Genomic DNA, 12508 nt, shown 5'->3' on the forward strand with positions numbered 1-12508 from the left:
TGCATAATATTTTATTAATGTGTCTGATTAAACACAAGGACATGTGCTCATCCAGTGCTTATCTTGTAATGCAAGATACATCGATAAGAATAATACCAGATCAGATGTGCCGTGTACTGGACATTAATGATTATAGTTTATACCACAGGGAAAAACTGTGGTAAATATCTGACATAATTCTCAGTTGTGGGTGTCCCTGTTTAAGCACTTTTCCAAGGCTGGTTGAGTGTAGGGAAAAATGTAAGATATAATTTCGACAGAATGAAGAGTGGGGAAAGGAAAGGAAACTTTGAGCACCATAGACCCTTATTAAATCAAATAGGAAACACTGACATCATTCACACTGAAACCCACCGTACTTTATCAAAAAAGGTCTTCATCATCATCATCATCAATCACATGAAAGCGCGTCATCAAAAGCGTCCGATAAGTTTCGTAACTGACTCGCGTGCTTATCAAACCCGCCAGTGCTGCGCGCGCAACCGCCGGGCTCGTGCCCGTCCTCGTGGACAGACACGTTCCTACAGATTGCATACATTTTTAATACGTCATAATCGCGGGAAACCGGCACATTATGTTAAATCAATGCTTTCACAAACTCCTCAGCCCTTCCTCCCAGTGAACGGTCGCTCACATCGACAGGCGCGTGACGCATATGGCGCGCAAAACCTTCCCTCCTCGTTGTTTACATTGTCACACAAGCGGTTCATCTTTACATGCCTGTCATAACAAGTGGCAATCAGTACATCAAACGACAGAGACTGAACATAAACGTTTTTATGGTAGAAAGAAGTAAACATGAACGGAAATATCAGAAGATTCATGCATTTGACTCTTCCTCTACTTCTCATGCGAGGAAAACGTGGGTGCAACGTTTGTCTGCGAACTTGACGCTCTCACTGCTGTGTGTAGTTTAAGATAGCAGGCGAACAGAGAATCTGCACATCACAAAAACGAGTCAAGCCCTCAAAATAAAGTTGAAGTAATTGCCATGGCATTTTAAATTGCTATATTCATATTACATTGTTCCGTTGATAAGAATGATGCGCAACAACAGCAATCCATTTGATTGGTTTAGAGCCCTGACTGACGCGGACTCCGAGGTTCTGATTGGACCGCGCATCTGTCATTCAAACGCTTACGCTCAGCGGCCTCCGCTTGGCCTACTCCTTGCAGCATGGGACTATCTCAAGTATGAGTCGAACAAAAGTCTTCCAGCTATTTAAGAAGCTCAAAACGTGCATTTATCCTGATCTACATAACGACTATAACTGTAACCGCCTTCAAGTTTCATCAATGCACCATTTGACAAAATCAATTGCATGGGTCCCATTAGCATCAAACAGGGGAACATGCATGGAAGCAAGTTTCGTTTTAACACAACAGCATCATCACCACCACCACATTCAAATGATAAAATGTGCAATTACATCAAATAAACGACCAAGACAGCTGCTCATTGTTTTGCGATATATAATCACAGCGCCGTTTACCTTTATTGTTGATAAATGTACTCCGACAGCAAAGAAAGCAAGTCCAAATGCTTGGAGTGCTGTAAGCCGCATGCTTCGAGAGCGAGCGCATCCACGCAGTTTGTTTTCTCCGGCGCGAGCAGCAAGGCCGGTGTCCGCGAGGTGGAGCCTGTCTGCGCATGCGCGAAGCGAATTATGCCTGCTGTTCGTTTCCTCATTCCGTGGAGATTTTGTTGCGCCTTCATTTCGTTTCTCACGCTTCCCATCTGAAAAAGACGATAACAGTTTACTATCGCATCCTTCCACAGAAGGCGCGTCCTTGTAAGTGATGTTTAGTTCAGAGCATTGTAGCGCTTCTTCTCTGAAGATATTTATGTTATTATTAGACTAGACAGAAGAAGGTGTCCTCCCTGACTTAACGAGTGAAATGATGCGATTCAACACTGATTATGAATTATAGTGTACGAAATACAAGAAACTACGTTTTTTAAAATAGTGGAGAGGAAAACATAGCCTACAAAAGTAGCTGAATTAAAAATTACTTTAAAAGGCCTACTTTATACTGAAAAAGACAAAAATGTCCTCAAGGACGTATAAGGGAGATAAGCCTATATATATATATATATATATATATATATATATATATATATATATATATATATATATATATATATATATATATATATATATCTTGTGCGTCCTTATGGACATTTTTGTCTTTTAAATCATTTTTGCCTGTGTCTATGCCAACTGTATAAATTTTGTCACAAGTTTCATTTTTATTGGAATTGTACTACTATGCATACATTTATTTTGCACTAGTTACACAAAATAGTTCCACTCAGGACTTTAAGGACAAAAATGTCCCAATTGAAAGTTTGAAACCCATTACAACTGCAATTTTATCCCCAGGGCAATTTAAGTAAAACATGATGCAATATTTGCTAAGAAACTTTCACTCTGTTGGCAAGGCTTCAAAAAAATTTTTACCAGATGGTGCCGTTTTCTCAGGTTTGGTCTATAAAAAGCATACTTGCTTTATTCCTGTTTTCTGCTTCTGCATATTATAGAGCCAACTGGGTGAATTATATGTGTTGTACTAATACTAATCACTTTATCCCAATAATCCCCGTTATTGGACACTCATTGAACTAAATAAACAGACTGTGAATAGAGCATTTCTGCAAAGCCATCAGGCAGTAACCAAAACTTTTGCTGTGGGGTTGCATTTACACCACTAGATGTCATTATAAGACACCTGCTATATCAACACAACTAAGGCCCTGTCCCAAATGGCACACTTCATAGTTCATATGCACTTGCGGTCCTTGTGGACTTACAATGGCTGCCATGTGCGCCTGTCTGTTAAGTCCACAAGACAGTAGGGGGTTCTTCTCAATACGAAGGGCATCTCAATTCTCCAGTTGCACTGGGAAGAGTGAGGAAGCTTCCTGAGGACTCATTAGTGAGGATGCACATGTGTATCCTTCCCTCACACCCTAAGGGAGTCCTAAGACGCAAGGAAAAGAATCAAGGGAAGGAAATCAGGATTCACAAATAAGAAATGAGAAGCACCCGCGGTGTCCAATTTGTCATTTTAGGTTTCAGAAGGGTGCTCATGTCGTGAACGCCCCCTTTGAAGTTGATGCGCACCATCGATGCACAGTTTGTTGAAGACTCAGACTTCTACCTGACAGTCATAGCTCCATTATATCACACAACTGCGGACTAGTAGGAAGACTGCGAGTGTTTATGGTGCCATTTGGGATGGGGCCAAAAGTGCACTCATAAGTTGTGTCCCAACTCAGAGGTTGTCCGTGAAGGTCGGACAGAGCGTTGTTGAATGAATGAATGAGGCATTTATGTAGCGCTTTCATATGCACTACTGTACACCCAAAGTGCTTAACAATCATATCAGGGAATCTCTCCTCAACGACCACCAGTGTGTGTAGCATCCACTTGGATGATGCGACGGCAGCCACAGTACAACGGCGCCAGTGCGCTCACACACACCAGCTATAGGTGGAGAGAGAGTGATAGAGCCAGTTCAGTGGATGGGGATTATTAGGAGGCCATGATTGGCAAGGGCTAATGGGTGGAATGTCGCCAGGACACCGGGGTTACACCCCTACTCTTTACAAGAACCGCCATGGGATTTTCAATGACCACAGAGAGTCAGGACATCGGTTTAACGTCTCATCCGAAGGGACGGTCTAGCCTACAGAGGATTGTTCACTGGTGCGCAATGAATCTTGGGATAGGCAGCTGCAAAGGATCCACTCATTCTATCCTTGGGAAACGAAGGACGCATTTGTAGGCCACATTTGAAGGAGCTTTCGAATTGGGACATCCGTAGTTTCACCGCTGTGAGGCGTTCAACCTACAAATGCCCCCGCTGAATTAGTCGATCAACCTTTAATTCACTGGAGATTCCTGACTTCACCACAAGAGGTCATGAGAGCTCAGAGTTTATTCTATATTTTTGTTTGAAAGGTTTGTTAATGTTCTTAAGCGTATTATTCATCCAGTCTTGACTAAATCTTTTTTTGTTATAAAGTGACAGTGTAGGTAAAACTAGTGCATATCCCTCCATTTTTATTATACTAAAACTGTGGGTTAAACTGAAGAAACAGAAATGATCTTGATGGCACAGTATTCTCAAGGCCTTTGCTTGTTGCTTTGGAGAGACAGAGACGAACCAAGGAAGAGAAACTCAGAGCCATTTTTGTACAATTATACAAATTTACAAATTTTATTTCAGAGTTCTTTATGAAACTACGCAAATTTAAACACACATCATCCATGTCTTTATTCACTGCTGTCTCCTACACACATCCTCACACGTATATAACAAAAGACGACACAAATCCTTAAGGAGCAAGTAGAGTGCAGGATGAGTATCCAGGTTCTCACAGACCCACAGGTGGCAGAAATGAACTGAGGGGGAAGTGCAACAAGTCAGGGGATCACTTACTGTCACTATGAAGGGTCTATATACACAAGCACAGGGTGAGTTGATGGCGGATCCCACACTGTACCGATAACAAATGAGATTGTTTTTTGTATATCGGAGATGAATCATGGAACTCCAATTTTAAGTAAACGATCAAGAACGCACTGCAATTTGCACATGTTCAGATGTTACCAGCGATGATGCCAAGGCCTGAAACATACTCTTCTAAACACTGCTATCTAAGCAAGCTCGATTTTTATTTCACACAAATACTCGTTGCAATCTCAGCTTTACCACAAGAGGCACTATAGGCTATAGCCAAAATTTGCATTAACTGTCTTCTTCTATTGTCAGTTTTCTCTGTCAGGTGAACAAATGTCATGGCAGCAAGTTTGAAGAGACTCTGAGTATCTCAGTTTAATAGCACACACATAAGAAGGTGACATCTGGCTGTGTCAAAAATCGCCCTCTTTATCCTTATACATAGTTGAGGGGACAGCCATTTGCAGTGGTGTCTGAAACCACATGAGTGTCGCACCAAATGATTTCTCACGTCTCGCCAGAAGATTGAATCTGTAGCATTTTCAGTACTTCGCTCGATTTTTCCATTCACTTCTTTAAGTGGACTATATTAGTGGACTACTGTAGGGAATAGTAAATGAAAGCAGAGACCTTAGTCAAGGGCAGACGCCATATTGAATTTAAATACTTACATTATACCTTACTGTAAAGGTACTAGTTCATGTAATTTTTCAAAACTCAAGATTTTGTCGACTGAAAGTTTATCCACTGAACACTCTGTACTTCTATCCCTCACAACCTTGTTTTCATTCCTGTCAAAAAACTAAATATGGAGCTCTCCTGCCATTTGTAGATTGATTCTCCTGAAAAGTGTAAACATTATGACTACTAGCCTGACATGGCTATCATGGGGGTTTTATCTGTTTGTTTGACCAATGGCAGACAGGTTCCTCATATGTGTAAACATACCTGGGAATAAAGCTCTTTCTGATTCTGAGAAGCGCTTATGGAAAACGTAACTGATAAAACAGTCATTAATATGTTTTGTTATTGCATTTGGTGATGTTAGTGGCACAGAAATCTCACTTCAGCTTTAAGTACTGCATGAAGGACAAGACTGGTGTTGGCCATGCTTCCGTAGAGCATAATTCTGGCCTAAACCTCTTCTTAAACCATTTATTCAACCTGGCCGAATTCTGAACTCAGTATTTTTGGCCATCAGTTGAAGTTGGAGCTGCTGGATCAACTGAAACCTAGTCAACTTTCAGTGGGCCAATGAGCAGCAGTTATTTTGTGAGGGTTGCAAGACCTGCGATAGATCTTCCGCTCTGGTTCCTGGTTGAGTTTGCTACGGTTTAGCTCTGCTTACCCACATCTGGATATATATTTTTCTATTTTCAAATGGGACAACTGGGAAAACTACTGAGATACCCATTGATTCAGAGCCTCTGATAAAGCTGAAGGATGAAGAATGTGTTTTTGTACATGGGCACTTGTGCATCTTATTCATCAACAAACATTCTCCATTTAAGGCACCAGACCTCAAGCGTTGCAAAGTATTTGAGAGCTGTCTTTGTGGTCCACAGCTCTGCAATATTAATTGACCTCTTCTTGCTAGCGCTTAGCCTTAAACACAAAGCTGAAGCCAGCAATTCTCCCTGCGCTCATACTTGAGCTTACAATTATTTGATATTAAATAATCAGAACACTCATACCATATTAAATTAAGAAAATACACTGCAGATCATATTGCTTGTGTGTTATTACGATTAAGATTGTCCAAAGGATGCATTCCTCCGCTAATCAATATAAAACACAGAAGAAATATCAAAACCGAGAAGACAATGATCATGCATTTGTTTTGTTTCAACGTGTGACAACACAACCCTGTTCGTGAAACTCTTTCTCTTTGTGACGTGGAATCAAATTCAGTCAACAGATTCGGTTTAAAGTGAGTCTGGCTTCAAGAAGATTTGGATGATTCACATTGAGCCAAAGCTGTAATTTTCGGCATTTTCCGAACTAATATTGTGACGTTTGAAGATGAGAAGAAGAATGTCCTGATGTCTCCTGGATGATTCACTCAATTCTGAGCAATGCCACAAAATAATGAATAAAACGTGACGGTCAGATTAAGCCCTTGATGAAGCTGGTGTCCAAATGGACGATGAGTATACGGAGGAAGGACATCTCTTTCCGCGTGTTCTCAAAGATGATTCGAGGATCGTCAGACTGACAGCGCAGGCAGTTCGGAGCCATGACCATCGCCAGATTATTCACATCCATCTTAGTCCTACTCACATTCACCGGCTGAGCAAAGACCTGGGACGAGAGAAAGAAGGGGTGTTGAAATATCCACTGTCAGTCATTGTGTAGAACACTACAGGGGTGTGTTCAAGTAGCAGGATGGTACCTGTAAGAAGTTGATGAAGTAGCAGAGCACGAGTCTGTTGAGCTCTGGGAGCGACTGCACCACACTGATAGCTGCATCAGGATCTTCATAGTGACTGATGCACTGCTTATAGAAGCTCTGAGGAATCACCGGCTCCTCCAGCTCCCTGTACCACAACTTTAGCAGAGACGCTGACACAGAGACAGAGATGTTACATCTATGTGCTGCGTTCAGCCGTATTCACACTCACATTAAAAGATATGCGCAATTTTATAGTGTATAGACCATTCGGTAAACGGAACGTCTATGGATGCAATCCAGTCTATGAAAGACAGGAACTAAATACTAGCATTTACAATAGATGCTAAAAAGCAGACAGGAACTAAACAGTCAATAGTGTTTCATCGACTAAAAATGTGTGGAAAGACGTATTTTTTTGTAGACTGAATTTCCCAGCAACGACAGTCTGACAGAAACTGAAAATCGAAAACTAACCAAAATCGCCAAACTAACACATTAAATATTGTGTCTATTCTGTCTCTAAAACACTGTTTTTTGTTTTATTTTTTACCAAAAAAATACAGTTCTTGAAACTTCTGGAATCACAAAATGAATCATGGTTAATTCATTCAATATATCATTATAAAGGTCTGTCAGACTCACTTTCTCCAAATGAATGCCGAGTCACATGTATTTATTGACACACATGTGAATGTTTCATATGTTCTCACCTGGGACATTGGGATCGGAGAGGCTTTCGGGAATTTTCCACTGCTCCACCTGCAGCTTGAGAGCGTTCACCTCATCAATATCCCCAGGAACTCTACAAGATGAAGACCACGACAGCTAATGATACACTTATTCATCCGGTTGTAAACGTTATTATTATCCTAAATGCTGCCCTTGGGCTCTACACTTTGACAACATTGTAGCCATGTGGCTTTCTAAATCATAATATGACAAATGGAACACCCTAAAATTCTGAGGACCTTATGGACGTGCACACACAAAAAAGCCACATCAAGTGAACCGGGACCAGGTTGTTTGTGTAACTTGTAACACTTGACCACAAGGTGGAGTAATTTTGACACTTATGATGGCCTGACAGCGCTGTCACACACACAGGATTTAATGAAAACATGTCCCCATTACAGTGTGTGTGTACTTGCACGTCCTCTGAAGTACCCTCACACAAGACAATTGAAGTGTGTACAGTAAATATCTCATTTTCATAAGAAGAAAAACCTATAGAACAGAGAAAACATAATGGCTACAGGGGGAAGAAAAAACCCCATCAGGAATAGTATAGACTTCCATCATTGATGAAGAGGGATATTGAAGTAATGAGAACATTTATACTTCAGAATGGCCATGTAGTTTAGTAATTAAGACAGAGAAGAACGGAGTTTGCTGTGTATTAAACACCAGTAAGCCCAGTTTGCTGATCCTCTGTGGTCTCACCTGAAGATGCCCTCGGTCTGGGCTCCGCTCAGGGCCAGCACATACTGGGAGAGCTGGACCTGCACCCAGGGCAGTCTCCTGTCGGGGAACAGCTCGCTCTGCCTCTCCATGATCTCCTCCAGAGCGCTGCCGAAAAGAGACGGAGTGACGATGGCGTTCCGGCCGTGGTCGAGCTCCTCCAGAGTGGGCTTCCTCAGACCCTACAGACAGAACAGGGCACACACTTCAATCACAGGTACAATATATGGCAATCTGACTAAATTGGCCTCAAATTATATAGACTGTGAATGAACAATGTAACGGTTATAAATACACTACTCTTCAAGAGTCTGGAGTCAGATGTCTTTACTACTTTATTTGATCAGGAATGGAATAAAACTGTCATATTGTGAATTTCTATGCTTTCTACTTTTTCAATTTTAATATGTAATTTATTCCACATGATCCTTCAGAAATCATTCTAATATGATGATTTGCTGCTTAAGAAACTTTTCTTATTATTATTAATGCTGAAAACTGTTGTGCTGCTTAATATTGTTAATATTTTTTCAGTATTCTTTGATCAATAAATAGTTCAAAAGAACAGCATTTATTTGAAATAAGACTTTTACGTTGTTACAAAAAAAAACCTTGTCATGTTTGATAATTAAAAATATTAATTTCTTTCTTAAAAAAACCTTACTGATCCCAAACTTTTGAACTGTAATACAGGTATTGGAGATTTAAAAAAAATTCTTATCCTCGACCAATATATTAATCGTATTGCTCATTTTTCACATTTTTACATTTCAATCTAAATCCATCATCTAATTCTCACTTAAAGTTAATCTTTGAAAACAGTAATAATTTAATAACACAGTTAAATGTAATCTTTAGTACATCTCAAAATGAATATTAATTTTTAATGCATTAAATGTTGTGATGCATTTTATGATATTTTTAAATATATTTTTTATTAGAAAATTAATCAAATGATTTATGTATTTTTTAATTAATTTATCACATCACATTTTAATATTGGTCATTTATTGGTTATCAGACATAATATTTATTGGGCAAAATTTAAATATCAGTGCATCCTTAATATAAACTAAACCTATAGTGCTTTTGCTGTACTTTTGTGGTATTTTTGGAACTTGGCAGTCCGTGGTCAATATATGCTTTCACTGCATGAAAAAGAAAGAAAGAAAGTGAGGGAAACAGCATGAGAATTAATGATGACAGAATCTTCCTTACTGGCTGAACTATTCCAGTACAAAACCGCATCACAACAGAATTAGGTTTTGAATGTCAACCAGACACTGACACAGAGCATCTGTTGATCAGACTATGCGTTTCCCTCATAACTATGTGGAACAGACGGACACCATCTCAACCGTAACACAATATGGAACAACAGCGGCGAGCGGGATAATGCGTAGCTGAGCGGTGCAGGGGTAAAAATAGCCCACCCAGTAAAAGCGTTGGAGACTGAGGTGGGACGGCTGATTACAGGGTGGGACTGGTGAAAGGACAAATAGGCAGAAGAAACAGCTTCTGCTAGAGCCAGTGCCGGTACCAGTGAAGCGTGTGCATGGACGAGGCTTATAGAAGGGCCTGGGGGGTTGTTGTAACCTTTTCTTCTTAGTTTGGGTTAGCGGATTAGTAATTCTCATGGTGTGCTCCTAAAGGCCGGGTGATGTGATTGCTCACAGATGTGACCAGTTTTAAACGGCTGTGCCATATACTGCTTCTTTTGAACAATTGGAGACTCCTGGGTTCGATCTAACAGCAGTGCTGGCATCTACAAATAAACAAAACTCGCAGGAAAAACTGTTTTCAATTATCACATGATGGAATCATCCAACTTCTATGTGTCTGGTGTAACCATATTAGAAGTCAGTGAGTCAAAGCTGCAATCAAGAACTGATTAAGAACCATTGCCTGCCTATTGAAATTATGTTTGACGTTGGATGCGGACCAGGGCTGAAGGGCAATGTGTGTTAATTAAAGTTACAATTTTGGCCATTGTGTTAAACTGATCATTATTTTCGATTTATGGCCAATATTAAAATTCAATATTTTGTTTAAATATAAAATTAAAACAAAACACTAAAAGCAATAATTTTAAAAGCTACAAGTGAATGTAAGCATCAAAACATTACAATGTAGTGTTGCTTAAGATTATCATTACAGTCTTTAAAAGATTACCTTTAAGTGAGTGTTAGATGAGGATAAAGGTTATTTAAATCTAAAAATAGGGAAATGAGCAATACAGTTAAATAAATCCAACATCTATGGATATCAATAAAATAATAATTAATTAATTTAAAAAAAAACCTAACTAATAAAAAAAAAACTCTTACCTTCTTGCCCCCAGTAATGGCCACTTTTTGCAGCTTACGGTAGCAGTATTTGGCGTAAATGCTGATAGGAAGACCTGTCAAAGACAATTAATATGCAATATTACTGACCAATGACCAAAAGCAAGTTGTTGTTTTTGTGCAGTTTGGCTTGTGAATGAATCCTCTTAAGTCCTGAGCATAAAATTCTTTACTAAAGGATTTATAAAGAAAGAAAGAAGTCTTTAGAAACAATGCCAATCCTCTCATTTTCTACAGAGTTCATGGCCGAGGTAGGCTTTCATATGGCTTACCATGCATTTCATCAGTTTTCAGTTTTACAATTGAGACATTTTCTTAAATATGATTTTAATGTTCCATTCAAAAAACTGAAATAACCCGAACAACATTTTGACAGCATTGTCAGAACCCCTCCTCCCCAATACACTGGAGATGCTTGACCAGTCCAGTTAAACACAAGATCAAATAAACAAGGTCACACAGATATGATATTGATCCAATCAACCCCAACATTCTTTTGAATAGACTCGAAAATGATGTTGGCATTGGTGGAAATGCATTGGCATGGTTCAAATCATACATATCTGACCATAATACATTTTTGTAGGAGTAAATGAAGAGGTATCATATCAATCACTAGTTCAATATGGAGTACCGAAAGGCTCGCTACTAGGACCGTTGCTTTTCACCCTGTACATGCTACCCTTGAGAGATATCATTAGAAAACATGCCGTTTTCACTGTCACACTGATGGCACCCAGAGAGCTGCATTTCAACATAATTTAACATAAATTGCATCATTTAATCATTTTCCAGTTTAACCCTGTAATGCTGCTTTGAAACAATCTGTATTGTATAAAGCGTTATATAGATAAAGGTGACTTGACTTGACAAAGACAGACAGAGAAAACTGATGAAGAATAAGCGCTGTGCAAGTAGCTGCTAGTCGATCCAGACCCTGACAGAGTCTCTTCTCTAACTTCAGTGACTCATATGCAGATAAGTGTTTTCCAGCAGCTAAAAACTGAAACCCTCATTCTTGCTAAGCATGACTGCTCAGCGAATGCTGGATGTGAACATCTGAAGTGAGATGTGAACGTTTCCTCACAGCTACAAGGTACATGAGCCGTGAAGTTTAACTGTTACAGGAAACCAGCGTTTAATGTACTAATGGAATCTGCCATCCACGCCACGCCAGATGAAATATCGCTCGCACTGAAACCGATACAGCTATTAGTGATGCTGGCTAATATTATGTACTGATCTTTATGATTTACACAACAGACTGAGGTGCTATCAGTTTCATTAAACGGAAGAACTCTCTCACAGCGGTTCCCGGACTCATTCTTTGGCTGAACAACCTTACGTGGTTATGTGGGTCTGAAACAGATTTACAGCCAACAGGTGACCGGGCTGAACTGAAGCCTGAGAGACGGTAGACACAGAGAGGCTTCAGGGCTCTTCACAGGCATTACTCACAGAAACACACAGAGGGGGACAAGGGAGAAACAGTTTTATATGGGAAAAAAGACTAAATACTCAGTCAAACAAGCTCATTATATGAAAACAAAACTAGCATTCCGTCTTCCATTTAACAGCTGAAATAACGTAACAAATACTGAACTCTATGCAAAGTTTAAAACCTCACACATCTGACATGCCCTGATAGGACAGTTGAAGCATTAATATGATGGATTATACTGTCAAATGAAACAAGGAAAGATATAATATTTGCATGTGTAAGTGCTGGAGAAACGGTCTGAACGTGTCTTGTCCTAACTCATCATCAAACATGGAGAAAATAAGGATATTTACTTTTTACTAAAATCTTGAGGCAAATGAGGCTTCTTTCTGTTAAACGTCTGAA

At 39.7% G+C, this 12508-nt stretch overlaps 2 protein-coding genes across 5 annotated transcripts in view; both read right to left on the reverse strand.

Annotated features, from left to right (window-relative positions):
• phf20b (PHD finger protein 20, b) overlaps positions 1-1835 on the reverse strand; it is a 34536-nt gene extending 32701 nt beyond the window's left edge. The window contains exon 1 of one of the 2 annotated variants that reach the window (XM_077214095.1): positions 1494-1835. The gene's annotated coding sequence lies outside the window, so the exon portion shown is untranslated. The remainder of the gene's footprint in view (positions 1-1493) is intronic. The other variant, XM_077214094.1, reaches the window with a different exon arrangement.
• Positions 1836-4194: 2359 nt separating this feature from the next.
• Positions 4195-12508, reverse strand: part of arhgap46b (Rho GTPase activating protein 46b) — a 73239-nt gene continuing 64925 nt past the window's right edge. For all 3 annotated transcript variants that reach the window (XM_077214070.1, XM_077214068.1, XM_077214071.1), the window contains 5 exons: positions 10645-10718; positions 8300-8499; positions 7570-7661; positions 6860-7029; positions 4195-6768 (listed from right to left, as the gene is read on the reverse strand). In XM_077214070.1, the coding sequence (XP_077070185.1) occupies positions 6574-6768; positions 6860-7029; positions 7570-7661; positions 8300-8499; positions 10645-10718 (731 nt within the window). In that variant the 3' untranslated portion in view covers positions 4195-6573. The remainder of the gene's footprint in view (positions 6769-6859; positions 7030-7569; positions 7662-8299; positions 8500-10644; positions 10719-12508) is intronic.

Source organism: Siphateles boraxobius, unplaced genomic scaffold (assembly GCF_051911475.1).
Source record: "Siphateles boraxobius isolate OS27281-9 unplaced genomic scaffold, OSU_SipBor_1 68, whole genome shotgun sequence".
Classification (NCBI taxonomy): Eukaryota; Metazoa; Chordata; class Actinopteri; order Cypriniformes; family Leuciscidae; genus Siphateles; species Siphateles boraxobius.